This window comes from Neovison vison, chromosome 13, assembly GCF_020171115.1.
Source record: "Neovison vison isolate M4711 chromosome 13, ASM_NN_V1, whole genome shotgun sequence".
Classification (NCBI taxonomy): Eukaryota; Metazoa; Chordata; class Mammalia; order Carnivora; family Mustelidae; genus Neogale; species Neogale vison.
This window is the reverse complement of record NC_058103.1, coordinates 53387052-53406258: the sequence shown is the minus strand read 5'-3', so window position 1 is coordinate 53406258 and position 19207 is coordinate 53387052. Positions and strand designations below refer to the sequence as shown.

Here is a 19207-nt window from a genome sequence, read left to right as displayed (position 1 = left end):
AATAATCTTAATGTAAATATAAGTGATAGAAATTAGAGAGTTTAGAAACTCATGGTGGAAATGAGCATTTTAATACCGAGTAATTAAAAACATTATTCATTAAAAAGTACTGTGTTAGCAGAAGACAGTTATGTTCTGTAGCAGTTTTAACTTTTCCTTTTTCCTTTTTGAAAGAGATTATGCAAGTTGAGGGGAAGAGGGAGAATCTTAAGCATTCTCCATGCCCAGTGTGGAGCCACACTGGGTTCAGTCTCACATTCCTGAGATCATGACCTTAGCTGAAATCAAGAGTTGGATGCTTAACTGACAGAGCCACTTGAGCGTCCCAGCAGTTTTACCTTTTAAGGCTGTTGAGAATTTATTAAGCCCCCTGTTAGGAACCATAACTTCTTGACTAGCTGTCATTTCAGATATCTTATATATCTTTAAGATAGAGAACAAAAGGAAGGACTTGAGGCTGACTGTCAGTTATATGAATTTTTTATTTGAAGGGGTTTCTTAAATGTCTGTGTTAAGTAATAGCCTTATCAATTATTATTTAGAGGTAGGATCATATGAAATATTTTTAGAGGTATTTTAATTTTTGTTAAATATCCTTTACTAAAGATTTTTGAATGATAGGGACATACCTCTGTCTTTATTTGTCAATGAAAAGTAACGCTCATTTGAAATCAGTAAGGAAGATTTGTTAATATAGTACTTAAATTTTAGCAACCCTTTCCTCTACCCACTACAAGGGCCATATGACTCCATAAAGTTTTTCTTTATGGTGTTATTCCCAATAAAACAGTTCATTTTTCTTAATGAAAGAGATATTTCCTAAATTTTGACTAGATTCCCTGGGGACTTGTGATTAGTAGAAGCAGTGAAGATTCTGTCTGTTGCTTAGTTTGTTCCTGTTTACGATGTCCCCCAAATGATTACATTACCTTTGATAACTACCTCCACTCTCAGTGTTTAATCAGATCTTTGAGGCTCTGGTTTTCTATAACCTCTCAGAATACCTGTAAGAGCAGTACTAAAGGGATATCAAGTTCTTCCAGAATCAGCATTTAACTTAATAGTAGGTGTACATTAGGGCGCCTGGGTGGCTCAGTGGGTTAAGCCGCTGCCTTCGGCTCAGGTCAGGATCTCAGGGTCCTGGGATTGAGTCACGCATTGGGCTCTCTGCTCAGCAGGGAGCCTGCTTCCATCTCTCTCTCTCTCTGCCTGCCTCTCCATCTACTTGTGATCTCTCTCTATCAAATAAATAAATAAAATCTTTAAAAAAATAATAGTAGGTGTACATTAAAAAGTCTGTTAAGACCACCACCATGTTGGGGCATGTTGGGTGGCTCAGTGGTTTAAGCCTCTGCCTTTAGCTCAGGTCATGATCACAGGGTCCTGGGATTGAGCCCCACATCGGGTTCTGTGCTCAGATCACCTGGCAGTCATCACAAGTGTACTTCTTAATCCCCATCACCTATTTAATCCACCCCCAAACCTGCCTCCCTTCTGTTTCTTGGTTTCCCTTTTTTTTTCCCCCCCTTTGCTCATTTGTTTTGTTTCTTAAATTCCACATATGAGTGAAATCATATGGCAATTGTGTTTCTCTGATTGACTTATTTCGCTTAGCATTATACTTTCTAGCTCCATCCATGTCATTCCAAATGGCAAGATTTCATTCTTTATAGGGTTGAGTAATATTCCTGTTTGTGTTTGTGTGTGTGTGTGTTGTGTGTGTGTCTACCACATCTTCTTTATCCATTCATCAATAGGTGGGACACTTGGGCTGTTTCTGTACTTCGGCTATTATAGATAATGCTGCTATAAACATCACAGTGCATGTATCCCTTTGAATTAGTATTTTTGTATTCTTTGGGTAAATACCCAGTAGTGTAATTGCAGGGTCTTAGGGTAGCTCTAATTTTAACTTTTTGAGGAACCTCCATACTGTTTTCCAGAGTGGCCTCACCAGTTTGCATTCCCACCAACAGTACAAGAGGATTCCCCTTTCTCACATCCTCACCAATACCTGTTGTTCCCTGTGTTGTTGATTTTAGTTATTTAGTTATTTAGTTATTCTGACAGGTGAGAGGTATTAGTAGTTTTGATTTACATTTCCCTGATGATCAGTGATGCTGAGCATTTTTTCATGTGTCTGTTGGCCATCTGGATGTCTTCTGTATATTTTTAATTGGATTATGAAATGCTATTTTTAAGAGCCATACCTAAAACATGTCAAAAGAGAATGGGAGAAAGTAAAGCATGGAAAAGATATACCAGGCAAATAGTCAAAGATAGCAAGTATAAAAATACTGATATTAGGGAAAACATGCACACTAAAGGTAAAAATATATTTAGGGCTAAAGATTATCATCATAATGAAACAAGAACAAGAAGATATAAGACTTTGCTAAAATCATTTGGAGGTGGGGAGGAGTGTGTGTGACAGAATTATAAGGAGAAAATTAACAAATCCACAAATGTCCACACGTCAGTAGAAAATTTAAATAGAGGGGCACCTGGACGGCTCAGTCAGTTAAGTGTCTGCTTCCTTGGGCTCAGGTCATGATCCCAGGGTCCTAGGATCCAACCCCACATTGGGCTTCCTGCTCAGTGGAGAGTCTGCTTCTCCCTCTGTTCTTTCTCCTGCTTGTGTTCTCCCTTTTCCCCTCAAATAAATAAATAAGTAAAATCTTAAAAGAAAATTTAAATAGAATAAAGAAGTTTTAGATTAGGTGATACAGAGTAATGAACAACACAATTAATAAACTTGTGAAAGTTGTCTCAGGAATGGAAAACCTCAATAGACCTGTAATCATTGAAGAAACTTTCTTTTAAAAATTTATCCCTACATACACAAAAATGACAAAAATATTCCAGGTTCAGATGGTGTTCCTAGTATTCTGTCAAGCCTTCAAAAAGAGATAAATCCTATCTTAAACAAACTGAAAGAATTAAAAAAGAAAGAAGTTTTCCTGCTTTATTTTATGAGATGAGTATAGCCTTAATTCCATGACCCCATAAAGTTAATGAATAAAGGGAAATAATGGTGGCCCAGTCTTACCTTCATGGAAGACAAAGTCCCAAAAATGTATTAGCAAATGTAATCTAGCAATGTGGTTTTAAAATGTGTATGTTATATATTATGTGCAAGTAATCTTCCAGAAACTGCTATATTTTTAACCTTATCGCAGAAAGAAGGATGCAAACCATATAAATGTGTCGATAGATGTGGTTAAAATTCAACATCTGTGCATGGTTACAAACTCCTAACAAACTACAAATAACTTTCTTAACCTGATTAATATCTGTTAATTCTGTTAATACCTATAGCAACTATATTTAGTGTTAAAGTATTAAAATTCACTTTAAAGTCAAGAATAAGACAAAATGCTCACTGTTACCATTGCTTTTGAAAATGTAATACTAATCCCTTTAGTATTGGGAAGCAGGCACTGTTCTGGAATCTAAAGATCAGAATCTAATAGAGGAGAAAATAAACTAGAACAGAAGTGACTTCTGTGAGGAAAAATAAAGTATGATAGGAGATAGAATGTGATAAGGAAAGTTTCTGTGAGTGAAAATGTTTAAGCAGAACCCCAAATGAAGTGAGGGAGTGAGTTACATTGATACCTGGAAAAATCCGGGAAGAGAGCATTCCGGGAAGAGAGAATAATCAAAGTACAAAAGCTCCAAAGTAGGACCACATTTGGCTTATTGGAGAAATAGGAAGGTCGGTATATTGAGTGAGAGGGAGAGTAATCTTCAGAGGTAACTTGGGGCCTTGTGGGATATAGTGAGGATTTGGGATTTTATTCTGAGTGGGATGGGAAGTGTTGAGAGGTTTTTGAGAGGAAACAAAAATAGCCTGATTTGACTGTTTTAAAAGGATCAGAGTTACTGTATAGAGAAAAGGTTTAGTAACAATGAGGGCAGGGTTCAAATCAAACTAGTGAGGATATGGCTATTATAAAGGCCAGAAATGATATGGCTTGTATTAGAAAGGAAGCAATGGAAGTGGTGAGAAGTAGTTGGATTCTGATGTACAAAATAGCCATAAAGTTTGGAAACATAGATAATTTTATAATGTATGCTCATGTAATATGAATAAGCCATTTACTCTGTATTCACCTAAGTTTTCAGACTCAGTGATCACCCTGTGTTGCTAATGTTGATTTATTAATGGATTAGATATGAGGTTTGTGAGAAGAATCAAGGATGAGTCCAGTGTTGTTGGCCTGAGCAACTTGAGGAATAGAGCTGCCATTTACCAAGAAGAGTAGATTTTACTGGGAAATCAATAGTTTGGTTTTGAACATGTTACATTTGGGTCATCTGTCTTTTTAAAGAGGATGTTGAGTGGCTTTTGATATGAAGCCTGGATACAAAGGAAAATCTGTGCTAAAAATTTGGGAGTCATTCTAATTCCTGTCTAGGAAGAGCTTAGTTCAAAATTAAAAGTATAACGTTTGTAGAGGAAGAAACAAAAATTGTCATTACTCTCAGATAAAATGTGGTACAATGTGATAATTAACAGCACTTGGAAGCCACAGTGCTTGGGTCTGTATCCTAGCTTTATGATTTCCTAATGTGTGATTTTTGGCAATTTAGTTATCCCTCCTATGTTTTTTCTTTTAGTCTATAAGATGAGTATGTACCCCCTCAGGGTTCTTGTGAGGATCAGATTACTTAATACACACAAAGTGTTTAGAACACCACTTGATCGGAAAAAAAAAAAAAAAAAAGAACACCACTTGACATGTAGTAAAGTTCTAGGTATTAGCTCCCATCATTATCATTTTCATAGTTGCCATCATTATCATTATGAAAATTACTAGATTACCTACAAAGATAATCTGAAAACATATACAGAAAACTGTTAAAATATTAAGCGATTTAGCAAGGTTGCCAGAATATAAAGGTCAATAAAGTTCCTAGACACCAGCAACTTTTAGAAAATATAATTTTTTTTTAAATGGGTAGAAAATATATATATATTTTTTTAGAAAATATAATTTTTAAGAAAAAAAAATTACAGTACCGGGATGCCTGGGTGGCTCAGTTGGTTAAGCAGCTGCCTTCAGCTCAGGTCATGATCCCAGCATCCTGGGATCGAGTCCCACATCGGGCTCCTTGCTCGGCATGGAGCCTGCCTCTCCCTCTGCCTCTGCCTGCCATTCTGTCTGCCTGTGCTCGCTCGCTCTCTCTCTCTCTCTCTCTCTGACAAATAAATAAAATATTAAAAAAAAATTACAGTACCAACAAAAAATACAAGTATATGGAAACCTAACAAAAGATTCACATACCTTTTGTAATGAAAGCTAAAATACATTTCTGAGAGACAAAGACCTAAATAAATTAAAGGAATTCAGCCTCCCTGTTTAACTGTTTTAAACAGAGAGGCTGATTATCAGAAAAATGGCAATTATTCCTAGGTTGTTCTGTAAATTCAATGTCACTCCAATCGAAAACCCAACAAGGATCTTGTATAGGACCTGACAGCTGATCCTGAAATACATATAAAAGAATGGAAAGCCGCGAATGGCCAAGATAATTCTAAAGAAAATAAAAAATGGAAGGACATCCATCCTATTGTATAACATTATTATAAATAAAATATTTTAGTATTAGTGCAGGAATAGACAAAATAGACTAATTGAACCAATAAGAAGCATCTAAATGTGTGTGTATACATATATGTATATATATGTATATGAACTATATAGATGAAAAGAAAGGACAGTTTAAAACATGGCACTGGGAAAAGTGCACTATCTATTTAGAAAAAAATTAGATCTTTACCTCACACTGTACAAAAAGATATAAACTTTGACTGTGAAAAGCAAACCAGCTTTAAGCTCTTAGATGTATATACATAAATAACATATTTTCTTTTGTTTTATTACAGTGTATGCTAGCCTGAATTTTGCCCCTAAGTCACAGCAGACCTTTGGTAGCCAGACAGAACGTACTTCTTCATATTCTGGTCTAAATGCAAGTCCAGGAGGTTTCATCCTTCCATCCTATCCTCTCTCATCACCTCGAACTAGTCCAAAGCACACATCTCTTACCGTATCTCCAAAGAAATCTCAGGATACTTCTGTTAACTTCTCCAATTCCTGGCCTCTTAAAAGCTTTGAAGGACTACCAAAGCCAAGTCCACAGAAAAAGCTTGTCAGCCAAAAATCGTCTGACCCTCCAGGTAGAAATGATGGTAAAAATTAATACTTTGTTCAAATTTATTTGTGTTTTTGAAATATTACTTTGGAGTTAGGGTTGTTTGATCTTTAAGAACTGGTATTTTATTTCTCTGAATTAGGAAGCATCTAGGAAAATATTTAATAGTATGTTAAATAAATCAAATATGTTATATAAAATAAAATTGAAATGAAATTGTCATTTCTTTAAATTTGTACTTCAAAATCTTTTTTTAGAACTAGGCAACTAATATGCTTTATAATGAACATAAACATGAACAGCCCAAGAGCCTAGTAACAAATTTTAGCATTAGAAATATACTTAATGCTTAGTATCCATTTATTCTACAGTTTTTGAATGCTTAGTAATATTAAATTTATTTAAAAGAGTTTCTATTATTTGTTAACTAAAATATTCTTTTCTTAACAATAGCCCTTTCCAGGATGCCTGGGTGGCTCAGTCGGTTAAGCAACTGCCTTCAGCTCAGGTCATGATCCCAGGGTCCTAAAACTGAGTCCCACATCAACCTTCTTGCTCAGCAGGGAGCCTGCTTCTCCCTCAGTCTGCTGCTCCCTCTGCTTGTGCTCTCTCTGTCTCTCTCCCTCTCTCTGACAAATAAATAAATAAAATCTTTAAAAAAAAAAAACAGCAACAACAGTAACCCTTTACAAAATAATGAAATTAGCATATGTATTTATTCAAGACAAATTCCATCTCAAATAAAAAGTCTGTTAAGGGCAGTGCCTATATCCCACATATTTTCTTTTCCACAGCCTCTGAGCTAAGATGTACCACTTTTAAACTAACCTGCAACACTGCTGTTATAGTTCATAACATGACTGTAAGTCAGTTTGTTGCATGGTTAGTCAGTTTTACCACTCTTTCTTTTTTTTTTTTTTTAAGATTTTATTTATTTATTTGACAGAGATCCAAGTAGGTAGAGAGGCAGGCAGAGAGAGAGAGGGAAGCAGGCTCCCCGCTGAGCAGAGAGCCCAATGCGGGACTCGATCCCAGGACCCTGGGGTCAGGACCTGAGCTGAAGGCAGAGGCTTAATCCACTGAGCCACCCAGGCGCCCCTAACCATTCTTTCTTAGAACTACACCTTCATTTCCTCCATTAATTTCTTTCTATGTTTGTCTTTCCTACAAAATCAAATACTGTATTGAAAGCTGAGAATTCATTAAATTTGTTCTCCCATGTGCCCAGCACTACTGCTTTGCATATAATAGTCACTCATAGGTTACTTACCTAATTAAATGAAGCCAGGCAAGTATTCCTTCTGGCTTGCTTGTGGACTTTACCATACAAATATTCGTTATGGTAATGTGTATAAAGATAAAATTTTAAACTGGTATATAATGTTTTTATTTAATATGAAAGAATTTCTACTGACTCATTTTTATTATATTTGTTAGGGGGCACTAATATGTTGATCTGATTTTAAATAATATTCTTCTAATAAAAGATAATGTGTTTTTAATTTTAAAACAGTGTATTCCAAACACATGATTATTAACTCCCAGTTCTCTGAAATTAAAAAAATGTAAGTAAAATATATTTTTTTCATGCAGGAGAAAATTCTCAAGAAAAACTTTCTCCAGTTCAACTTATACCTGCTTTGGTGAGATCACCATCTTCCCGACGAGGCCTAAATGGGACCAAACCTGTCCCTCCCATACCAAGGGGAATCAGTCTTTTGCCTGATAAAGCTGACTTGAGCACAGTGGGACCCAAAAAGAAAGAGCCTGATGATATTTGGAAGAGTGAAAAAGATAGTCTTAAAATTGATCTTTCAGAATTAGATATCCGAGATAAAGATTTGGATCAAGAAGAGGTTAGAGCCAAACACCATTTTTAATAATTTTTAAATGCTTACAATTTCTTATAATATAATATCTGTTATTTAAGGTAAAATCAAGTACTTTTTAATTCCATAACATGTTTTTTTTTAATAAAAGTATTTTATGATCCTTATAGAAAATGTAGAAACTATAGTGAAGTATTGGAAGAAAATTCATCACACCAAATCCCACTACCCAGAATAATTTGCCATTAATATTCTAATGTCTTTCCTTTCAGCATTTCTTCTATGCATATATTATTTCTTTTTAATTTAAAAGTATGAGTTATATAGCAGTATACCCATATGCTAATCCCTCCCAAATGAAAAATTTGCATGTTTCCTATTTTTAAATAAATAACATAACATAGTTCCCTCCCCAATCCAGTTCCTTTCCTTCCTTCACCAGAAGCAACCACTGTCACCATTAATTTGTGTTTTATGTATTTGTCTACTTTTAATATATTATATTTTTACATTTATGATATTATCATAATTGATTTGGGCTTATTCCTAGTCTTTTGTTGTTGCAGACAGTGCTGCTTTGGACATTCCTGAGCATGTCTGTTGTGCATATGTACAAGTTTATTTATCTTCATGAACTATGAATTCTCAGTCACTCCATTTATACTATAAAAATCCATTGCCATTGTGACAACCCTGTACTTACTAATTATGTCAGAGAAGGAATGTGGTTGTTGTTTTACTTTGGATACGGAGCACTCTTTCCATAGATGCTTTCTTTTCATCATATTAGTCTGCCTGATGTCAGGTTTAAAAAATTGTTTTACGTTAAATGTGTGTAATGAAACAGTTATATTTTGTGGTCTTATTTTTGCCTACTTTTAAGATGGAAGCATCATACACTGATAGTTTGCTCAGTAAAATAAAATTAATGCATATTCATTTTAAGGATATTTCTTTAGCATTAAACATGTGTACCAAAATTGGTTCTTAAATAAATTAATTAGTCATTCCAACTTCTGACTGCTTGTAAAATCTTTCCTTCCCTCTGAACCCATAGTTATATTTCACTGGTACTAGGAAAAGAATTCATTTAAAGGGAGGAAAGTTCAAAAAAAAAAAGGGAGGAAAGTTCTGGAAGGGTCATTTTCCTACATAACTCATAAATTTCATCTGATGCTACATATTTTTGCATTATTTGTATGATACCTTAAAAATAGCCCTTTATCTTTTAATGAATAATTGACAGGATAATTTCTTTTATATAATTATTGATAAATACAGGAGGATAGTACTATTTTTATAATGGCAAGCCTTCTAATTCTAAGGATTTACTAGGGAAGTGGCCATACTGTAGAATCAACCATTTTAATTGTTATAATCAAAATGTAAGTGAAACAGTTTATGTATATTCCTGGGTTCCTTAATTCATTCAGGTTTCTATTCCCAACTTTAATATCTTTGTAAGGGCATCTTCTACTCTACATTTTTAGAAATACTTGGTTTCAGAAGTCACATATAGTCATCTGTTATTCTCTGACCCCTAATACTGACAATCTTGATATAAACTTCTAATTTTAGAAAACATTACTTTTCACAGAATTTCTAAATGGCCACATCTACACACCAGTGACCTAAGATTGGCTAGACCTTTCTGACCTCAACTCAGATATCTACCATCTGGTTGAATGATTCATTTACTAATTAAATTTTATTATATTAGTCATTATTCTCAATGCCAGAAATACCATGGTGAATAATAGCTTGAAATCGTTCCTCTTACGCGGCTTACAGTTTTGTTTATAAATTGGTTGTTTATAAAATACATATTTTTATTATGTACAAATATGTTAATACCATCTTGTTAGTACCAGATTGGACACTGGCTAGCTAGGTATAGTGAATGGAATTTTAAAATCTAAGGATAACCTTTACTCATATAAATGTCTTGTAAAGTTAATTGTTGTTGTTTTTTTCCTTAGATGCAGAGTTCTCTTAGGTCCCTTCGTAATAGTGCAGCTAAGAAAAGAGCAAAACTGAGTGGCAGTACTTCTGATCTTGAAAGCCCTGATTCTGCAATTAAGCTCGACTTGACCATGGACTCACCATCTCGATCTTCCTCTCCAAACATCAGCTCTTATAGTGAAAGTGGAGTTTATAGCCAAGAATCATTGACTTCTTCTCTGTCTACAACTCCCCAGGGGAAGAGAATAATGTATTTTATTTTTTGATGTGTTAAATGAATGCTGATCTTTTAATTTGTAGCCTGATCCCTAATACCGTATTTGAAAAAAACTTAACTATTTATTTTCTAGTGTTTTTTTTTTTAAAGTTTATTTATTGTTTGACAGCAAGAGACACAGTGAGATAGGGAACACAAGCAAGGGGAGTGGGAGAGGGAAAAGCAGGCTTCCTGCTGAGCAGAGAGCCGGATAGAATGCAGGGCTCTGGGATCATGACCTGAGCCAAAGGCAGATGCTTAATGACTGAGCCACCAGGAGCCCCTGTTTTCTAGTTCTTAAAATGTAGAAGTACATTTAGAAGACAGTGGGAAAGTTTATAGATACTATCTAGCTTGGCTTTGGTTTGGGATGCATGGAGAAAGACAACACATCAGCTGTAACTTAGAGCACCTGCAGTAATATATAAATTCTTATTTCCCAAGTCCTAGTTGTTCTGCCTGAGATTTATCCTAATATTCTTTGTTCTTTACCTCTATTCTGGATCATTGAGTCTTTTGCAGTGGACCTTTAAGCTGTTATTACTGCTTTCATTGAAAACTCAGCACTAATTTTGTCTAATTTGTAGATAAACTCCACCCAACTGTTACCTCGCCATTTCTTTTATTTTGTTGTTTCATTGTTTGTAATAGCGCAGGCCTCTATGCCATAGCTTTTGCAGCCTTCCCAGGAATCTCCTTACAGCAGTTCTAGAGTTAGAGTCCTGGACACCCCAAAGCATTTTTTTCTGGTACAACAATTCAACAAACTTTACCAGATTACCTCAGTGACCTCTAAGTCTTAGATAGTGATCCCGCCTTGATTTCTGAAAATTCCTGTGGCTCTCTTCTAGGATTTTGGGATATCTCTTCCCTCTTTATTTTAGACAAAAACCTAAGAGTAGAGTTGTTAGGTCATAGGATAGTTAATATTTAGCTTTATTTATTTATTTATTTACTTACTTACTTACTTATTTGACAGACAGAGATCACAAGTAGGCAGAGAGGCAGGCAGAGAGAGAGAAAGGAGGAAACAGGCTCCCTGCTGAGCAGGACCCTGGGATCATGACCTGAGCTGAAGACAGAGGCTTTAACCCACTGAGCCACCCAGGCGCCCCATTTAGCTTTTTAAATAACTGATAAACAGTTTTCCAAGATAACTTGCACAGTTTTATGCTCCCACAAGTAAAATAAGAGAGTTCCAGTTGTTTCACATCTTTGTTTATATTTGTTGTTGTCTGTCTTTTTAATTTTATTCTCCTTTGATTTTTATCCTGAATCATGGTTATCTACAGCTACTAGCCATAAATATTTAAAATTAAATTTAAATTATTTTCATTTAAGTAAACTGGAATCTTTAACAGTGTAGGTAATTAGAGACTGCATAATCAAAGGACAGATAGTGTTTTATTAATTCTAATGGAAAAGGGTGTTTCAGCAGTTCTCAGGTTTAAATGAAAATTAAACTGCTGTGAAAAGCTCGTCTTATTCCATGATTCCATTCTCTACATTTTTAACTTTAAGTAGCAGCTTATTTTGCAGTTGGAAATTTTTTCTTACTGGAAATTCCTTTGTTGTAATTACCTAGGTAGAATAATGCAATATATTTACAAAATGAATTTGGATTGGCTACCTGGGCTGGTGAAGTGACTGTTTACAATTAGTTATCAGACATTTTTTTTTTTAAGATTTTATTTATTTGACAGAGATCACAAGTAGGCAGAGAAGCAGGCAGAGAGAGAGGAGGAAGCAGGCTCCCCACTGAGCAGAGAGCCCGATGCGGGGCTCGATCCCAGGACCCTGGGATCATGACCCGAGCTGAAGGCAGAGGCTTTAACCCACTGAGCCACCCAGGCGCCCCAGTTATCAGCATTTAAAGTCGATATTTTTCTCTTTAGACCTGAAGTCCTTCCCTTATCTTCTATGGATGTCAAGTTTTATGTTAAATACTCCTGCAGTTGCAAGGTCCTGTAAATAATTTAGAACCTAGTTGGGAAGAAAAGAAAAGTTCACTTTATACTGTAACGTTTAGAATTCACTGTTCTCTATGTTGTCTCGTGGAATTATTTTCTTCAGATACTGAACTCTGTGAGGAGGAGTTCAATATACCCTCATTTCTGGACTCAGTTACCTTTAATGAATTTTGTATTTCCACATTAAGTTTAATGGCTTTTTTTTTTTCACTTAATTTCTTTCTTCTTTTTAGATTTGTTTATGTACCACACCCAGTGCTCCATGCAATACGTGCGTGCCCTCCTTTATATGTCCCCTACCCCCATCCCTCCAAAAGCCTCAAAGTTTGTTTCTCAGAGTCCACAGTTTCTCATGCTTCATCTCCCCTTCTCGTTTCCCCAATTCACTTTTCCTTTCCTTCTCCTAATGTCCTCTATGCTATTCCCTATGCTCCACAAGTAAGTAAAACCATATGATAATTGACTCTCTGCTTAAATTTAATAGCTTTAAAACAATTATTCTTAACCAGCTTGCGTCTTGCCTTAAGAATCATGGCAAAGAGAGCCACTATTACCTCATGTAGGGCTTTCATCTTTAAGTGGGTTGGGGAGGAAAAACTCTTGAGAATCATTCTTCTAGAGACTTAAAGTATTTTCTTTCATTCAAGTCAGGTACATGGTATAAATGTAAGTTGACTAAAGAAACCTATCATCTATTCTAGAGAAATTACTCTTTAAAAATGTTTAACATTAAAAAAAAAATTTTTTTTTTTAAGTTTAACATTGACGTCTCTCTAGGCCAATTAACAAATATGCTTACCCAACTACTAAGAACTATGTTCCTTTGTAAAATCCCTTCTTTATAATATCCATCACTGGCTTTTTGATATTACAACACTTGCGTGATTTTGAACAGTTCCTTTACATTCAGATTTAACATTCTTCAGTCACTTTCTTTGTGAAACAAAGCCTGCAGGTCTCTATGATGTCAGAAAAGTATAACAGAATAATTCAGGAAGAAAATGGCATGTGCTAATATAACCCAACAGTTGCTTATCTCTAATTTGTAATGCATTTAAGTCTCTTTTTTTGTATTATTATCTATGAGGGCAAATAGTATATTAAATGATTAGGAGTCATTTGCTTTGGTGTTGGAATGAATTTCTTTGGATCAGTTTTGATTCTTCTTTTTTTTTTGACCCAACAAAAGGTTATATAATATGAGTTAGAGAATCTTCCCTGCCTTTGGTAATCTTTCCATGAATAATTAAGAACTACCTATATATCACGTGGTTGGAAGTTCAAAAAGTGAACTAGGAATACCAATAAAAAATATTCTTAGCTATAGTTTTTATACTTGCTCCTGCCTTACTATTTAAGAATATTTTACTGTCTTTAATGTTTATTGAAATTACTTTGTTTCATTGTAGGTCAGACATATTTCCAACATTTGGATCAAAGCCTTGTCCAACAAGACTTTCTTCTGCAAAGAATAGAAACTCTGAGATAGCTGACCAAAGCCCCACTGCAGGTATTTTATAGCTATTTTATAAATACGTTTTATAGAAAGTATGATTTTTTAAGCAATTATTTTTATTAACATATAATGTATTATTTGCCCCAGGGGTGCAGGTCTGGGAATCATCAGGCTTACACACTTCACAGCACTCACCATATCACATACCCTCTCCAATGTCCATAACCCAACCACCGTCTCCATCCCACCCCTACCCCAGCAACCCTCAGTTTGTCTTGTGAGATTAAGAGTCTCTTAATGGTTTGTCTCCCTCCCAATCCTATCTTGTTTCATTTTTCCCTTCCCTACCCCCCCAAACCCACCACTCTGCCTCTCAAGTTCCTCATATCAGAGAGAGCATATAATAATTGTGAAAGTATGATTTTCAAATGATATAAAAAATACATTTCAGATGTAGAATTTTTATAGTTACCAGTTAAGACTAATCATCTTTTTAACTCCTCACAAGAGCTTTTTTGGCAAGAATAAGTATTGTATTATTCTTGGAAGAAAAAATATTTACTGAAATAATTGATCCGCCTTTAAGCTCATAGGTGTGCCTTAGCCTGGCTCTTCCATCTGGACATTTTGGTTTAAGTGATATGAAATGTGACTTGGCCAGCAGAGTTTTGAAAGCCCTCAGGGTGATTCTAATAGGCAGCATAGTTTGGAAGCCACTAGGCATCACAAAAGACAATTTTTTTTTTTAAACACAGTAACTAATAGTTAATTTTGTTTGTATCTTGTTAAGAATTTCGTGAACCTGGAAGTCTCTAATGTATAGGCATCACTTTTCAGAAAATAGATTTAGTTATTAGTAATCTTTTGGAGAAATATTTGGATTCTCATCTATTTAGAATGGAAACTGCATGTGATTCTTCTTTATGATGGGTAACACTGTTTTGGATTATGAGTGAATTATAACACATTGGCATTTATTTTCACATGATCTCAGTATAAAAGTCCTAACAACTTTGAGGCTACTCTACCTTATATATAATTTCCTCTCTAAAAAGCTATGTATGTATGTATTTGTCTACTAATAGTTTAAAATTTCTTGCCCCTAAATATGTCTTAATTTCATCTCCTCTTTTTAGTCTTCATTATCACTTTTATTCATTCCTTTCTTTCTTAGCCTTGTAAGATTTTTCTCTGGCTTTAGTCTCATTGTCTATAATCAGTTCGCCTCAGTGCAAGTCTGACTGTATTGTCCAGCCCAAATTTATTTAGGGCATTCTTCCATGATCTGTCTCTGTCTACCTTTCCAGCCTCATATTTCACTTCCTTCATTATAATTTTGTATTCCAGTTAAATCAGACCACTTTCAATACCATTTCCTCTCTTTTTGTAGTTACATGTACAAATTCTTCTGGGTGAAATGTGGAATCCATACCACACCCAATTCAGCTCGGAAAACTGTTCAGTTGCTTTTTCTGGAAAACCTCCCCATTCAGACAAAAAAATTGATTATTACCTCTTTCGTGATATCTTTCCATTTTGCACTGACATCTTTATAGTGGAATTGGCATTATTTTACTTCTTTGGACTCTCAGATTCTCAATCCCCAGAGATTATTTACCTCTGATTACCTACCTAGTGCCTTTATTATCATGAATGCCTAATTCAACCATACATGCTTGGTATATTGGCTTCCACAAAGCTAATATTCCACAAAGAGTTAGTTAATCTATTAGGCACAGGAAGACAGTTTTTATGTGTTTTGGAGTCTGAAAGACCCCAGATGGAATCCCAGTTTGACCACATCCATGAGCTGGGCAAGTGATTTAACTGCTTTGAAATGCAGTTCACTCATCTGATAATGTAAACCTTGAGAAGGAGTAATGAACATTTGAGTATAAGCACCTAATGCATAGTAGACACCTGGCTTTTATTCCCTTACAGGAGGAGACACAAAGAAACATAACACCTAAACGTTTTCCTAAATCCCTTTTTAAGGCTGATTATTAGTATATGTGCTGCCGAAGCGAGCACTTAAGGCTGATTATTATAGTAAATTCTTCATAACATTATGTAAGTTATTGGTAGCCTGTGTCTTCTTTGCAAAAGTGAAGCCCTCTTCTGGAAGAATCTGTTTAGAGTTAAAAAAAGAATAGATTTAGAAAACCTGGATTTGAAATTCCCCACGACCTCATAAGCCACTTAAGTTTTAGTAAAGTGAAAAAGTTCTTAGAGCAGTACATACTTCTATATACAATATTTGGTTTTTGCCAAACTTGTCTAATATTTGGTATTTCTCAAACTTACGTGCCTTGGGATCACCAGGGATACTTGTAACAGAGATTCTTGGACCTCACCTCACAACTAGTGAATTGATCTTCAGAGTTAAAAGTCTTTATTTTTAACAAATAAGTATTTCTAAGATCAAGTTTTGGAAATTCTGCTGTTGAATTCACAGTGAGATATTCTTGGTTAAATTTAATATACCCTCTAAATGTAACGTTGCTAACAGTTTAGGATTTTATAAACTTGGGTTTACATTTTTTTTTTTGTGGGATAGATAGGGTTTTGTAAATGATTCCTACAAGTTTATCATTTAATTGATAAAGTGTAAAAATGTTAATGCTTAGAGTAAAGACTATCTGAAAAGAAAACCAAAAATAATTATGTAAATACTATAAATCCAACTTGTCTTTGTGTCCTCATTTCCAGTAAATATTTCCACGTGTAATCCATCACTCCCTATTATAGCACATAGGTAAATGTGCTATAGGTAATTTATATAGGAACATTTCCTGAATTATGTTATAGTAGACTTTTTTTTGTAGCATCAGATTAGTAATACCTGCTATTAATAAAAAACATTTGCACCTAAATCCAGTATCTTTATGACGCTACCTTTATGGATTAACTATCAAAACTAAGAAGAGTTCGGGACGTCTGAGTGGCTCAGTTGGTTAAGCATCTGCCTTCGGCTCAGGCATGATCCCAGGGTGCTGGGATGGAGTCCTGCATCAGGCTTCCTGCTCAGCGGGGAGTCTGGTTCTCCCTCTCCTTCTGCCTGCCACTCTCTTGTGCTTGTGCCAGTGCTGCTGCTTGTGCTCTCTCTCTCTCAATCTGTCAAATAAATAAATAAAATAAAATAAAAACTAAGAGGAATATAGACAGATATCCACGTTACTCCCAGAAGTTCTTTATCATTTCACGCTAAATATTTTTTGACTGTCTGTGAAGTGACTTTTATTGTCTTTTACCCTGCAGTCCTCTGTTGACTGGTTGCCACCAACCACCCCTTCTCCCTCATGATCCTGTTTTTTTATTTAAAAAAAAAAACATAATAATATTAAGAACAAATTGTGTTTTGTTACTACTACCTAGTGGTATTTGTAGGGAACTATATATATGAAAATAGATGGTGACTTAAATATATATTATGTAGGATTTTCCATTTAGTAGATATTTTGTGATTTTAATAGCTTCAAAGTACTGGTATAGGGTGGTCAGTCAAAACGTTCAAATGTAGATTAAAATTTTTTGATATTTGTTTAAAGGAGACCCACATTAGGGTTTTTGTTTTTATTATTTTAAGATGTATTTATTTATTGGTATGGGGAGAGGTGGAGAGGGAAAGAAAGAATCTCAAACACACTCCCCAGTGAATGAGGAGCCTGACGTGGGCTTGATCTTAGGACCCTGAGATCATTAGCTGAACCAAAGTCAAGAGTTGGATGGTTAGGGGCGCCTCGGTGGCTCAGTTGGTTAAGCCACTGCCTTCGGCTCAGGTCATGATCCTGGAGTCCTGGGATTGAGTCCCACATCAGGCTCCCAGCTCTGTGGGAAGTCTGCTTCTTCCTCTGACCTTCTCCCCTCTCATGCTTTCTCGCACTCTCTCTCAAATAAATAAATCTTAAAAAAAAAAAAAAAAAAAAAAAGTCGGATGCTTAACTGACTGAGCTACCCAGGTGCCCCGATTTGGCTATTTAGAGTATCCCTATTTACTTAATCCTCATGACCATCCTGGAGGGGTAATACTATTATCCCCTATTTTTAAAAATAAGATTAAGTGTCTTGCTCAGGTTCTGTCAGCAGTTTAAGTGGCAGTGCTATGACTTAAAGCCAGGAAGCATAATTACAGATTCTGAGTTTAGTCACTGGAGTGTACTGCTTCACCAGCCACACCAGGGTAGACCTACTACACAAGAGTAGGAGAGAAGAGAGAAGTGGAAAATATCTCTCAGGATACAGTTTAAAAATTCTAGATTTAAAAATTGTTCTTTTTGCTGTAAAGGTTTATATGTCATTTAAACATTAAATGCCTGTAATATTTTAAATATATATATTCTTGGTTATCTCTTCCAAACATTAAATTTTGTATTTCATTGTAATTTTAAAGCCTGTTTTATAAAATGTTTTGGATATAGTTTATAATAAATGTTCTTAACTGCTAGTAAAAAGTATAACAAAATTTAAAATAAGATAAAACTCTTTAAGTTACTGTAATGTTATAATTTCTAATGTTACATTGCTGACCTTTTTAAAAGTCCTAGAAGGCAAGATAGATTTAGAGGGGAGATACATACCTATGTATAATATTACCTGAATCATTCAAATAAATAATTTTATGTATTTTTATCTTATAGGGATTACAGCATCCAGTGTAAGCATAATTGGTCAACGTATGAACTATGGGTTTGGATGTGGTGATTTTGAAGATGATAGGTCCCATGACATTTCACCTAGTGTTTTCAAAATACAAAATAAGGAACCCCCAAGACATTATAAACATACAAAAGGTTAGTAAATTTCACAAATTAATTTTTAAAATTGAATGTCTCTAAATCCTAAATTAAGTGTGTTAGAATTATCCCTAAGCATGCCAATAAACAGAGATTTCTCAGTTTTGAGATTTTTCTTACCCCTCTGCTGATGTGTTATTGCTTCAATAATTTTGCCAAATAAGAGAACATACAGGTTTCATGTATTGGTTAATGGACTTGCCTGAGAAGCCAGAGGAGGGAAGCGACTACATATGAGGTTAAAACTCGGGAATCTCTGGTGACGTCTCCCCCGCCAAGATTACACACACAACACACACACACACACACACACACACACACACACACACATTTTACAAGACATTTTAGCACAAAAATGGGGTAGAGAAATCATGTGAATAAATAAGTCCCAGATGCCTACTTAGGTTGTAACCGTGGAATAAAACTGTGGAAACAGGAATATAGTTTTCCTATGGTAGAACCTGGGAAGGCTTCTTTGTTATCACTAACCATTATTAGTAATTTGCATTCTTTTTTTTTTTCCTTTAAAAATTTAGTGGAGCAAACAGCTCCTTTGTGACTGCTCTCTTCGTTATTTCAGAGAACCTATTAAAGCTACATTTTTTTAAATTTCCTTTAGGATAAAGAGGAAGTTACTTTATTTTATTTATTTATTTTTTTAAAAAAAATTTTATTTATTTATTTGACAGAGATCACAAGTAGGCAGAGAGGCAGGCAGAGAGAGAGAGGAGGAAGCAGGCTCCCCGCTAAGCAGAGAGCCCGATGTGGGGCTCAATCCC

At 35.1% G+C, this 19207-nt stretch overlaps 1 protein-coding gene across 2 annotated transcripts in view; it reads left to right on the top strand.

Annotated features, from left to right (window-relative positions):
• TOGARAM1 (TOG array regulator of axonemal microtubules 1) overlaps positions 1-19207 on the top strand; it is an 81488-nt gene that overhangs the window by 21386 nt on the left and 40895 nt on the right. For both annotated transcript variants that reach the window (XM_044229672.1, XM_044229671.1), the window contains exons 5-9: positions 5894-6199; positions 7756-8018; positions 9971-10203; positions 13589-13689; positions 18273-18425. In XM_044229672.1, coding sequence (XP_044085607.1) covers positions 5894-6199; positions 7756-8018; positions 9971-10203; positions 13589-13689; positions 18273-18425 — 1056 coding nt within the window. The remainder of the gene's footprint in view (positions 1-5893; positions 6200-7755; positions 8019-9970; positions 10204-13588; positions 13690-18272; positions 18426-19207) is intronic.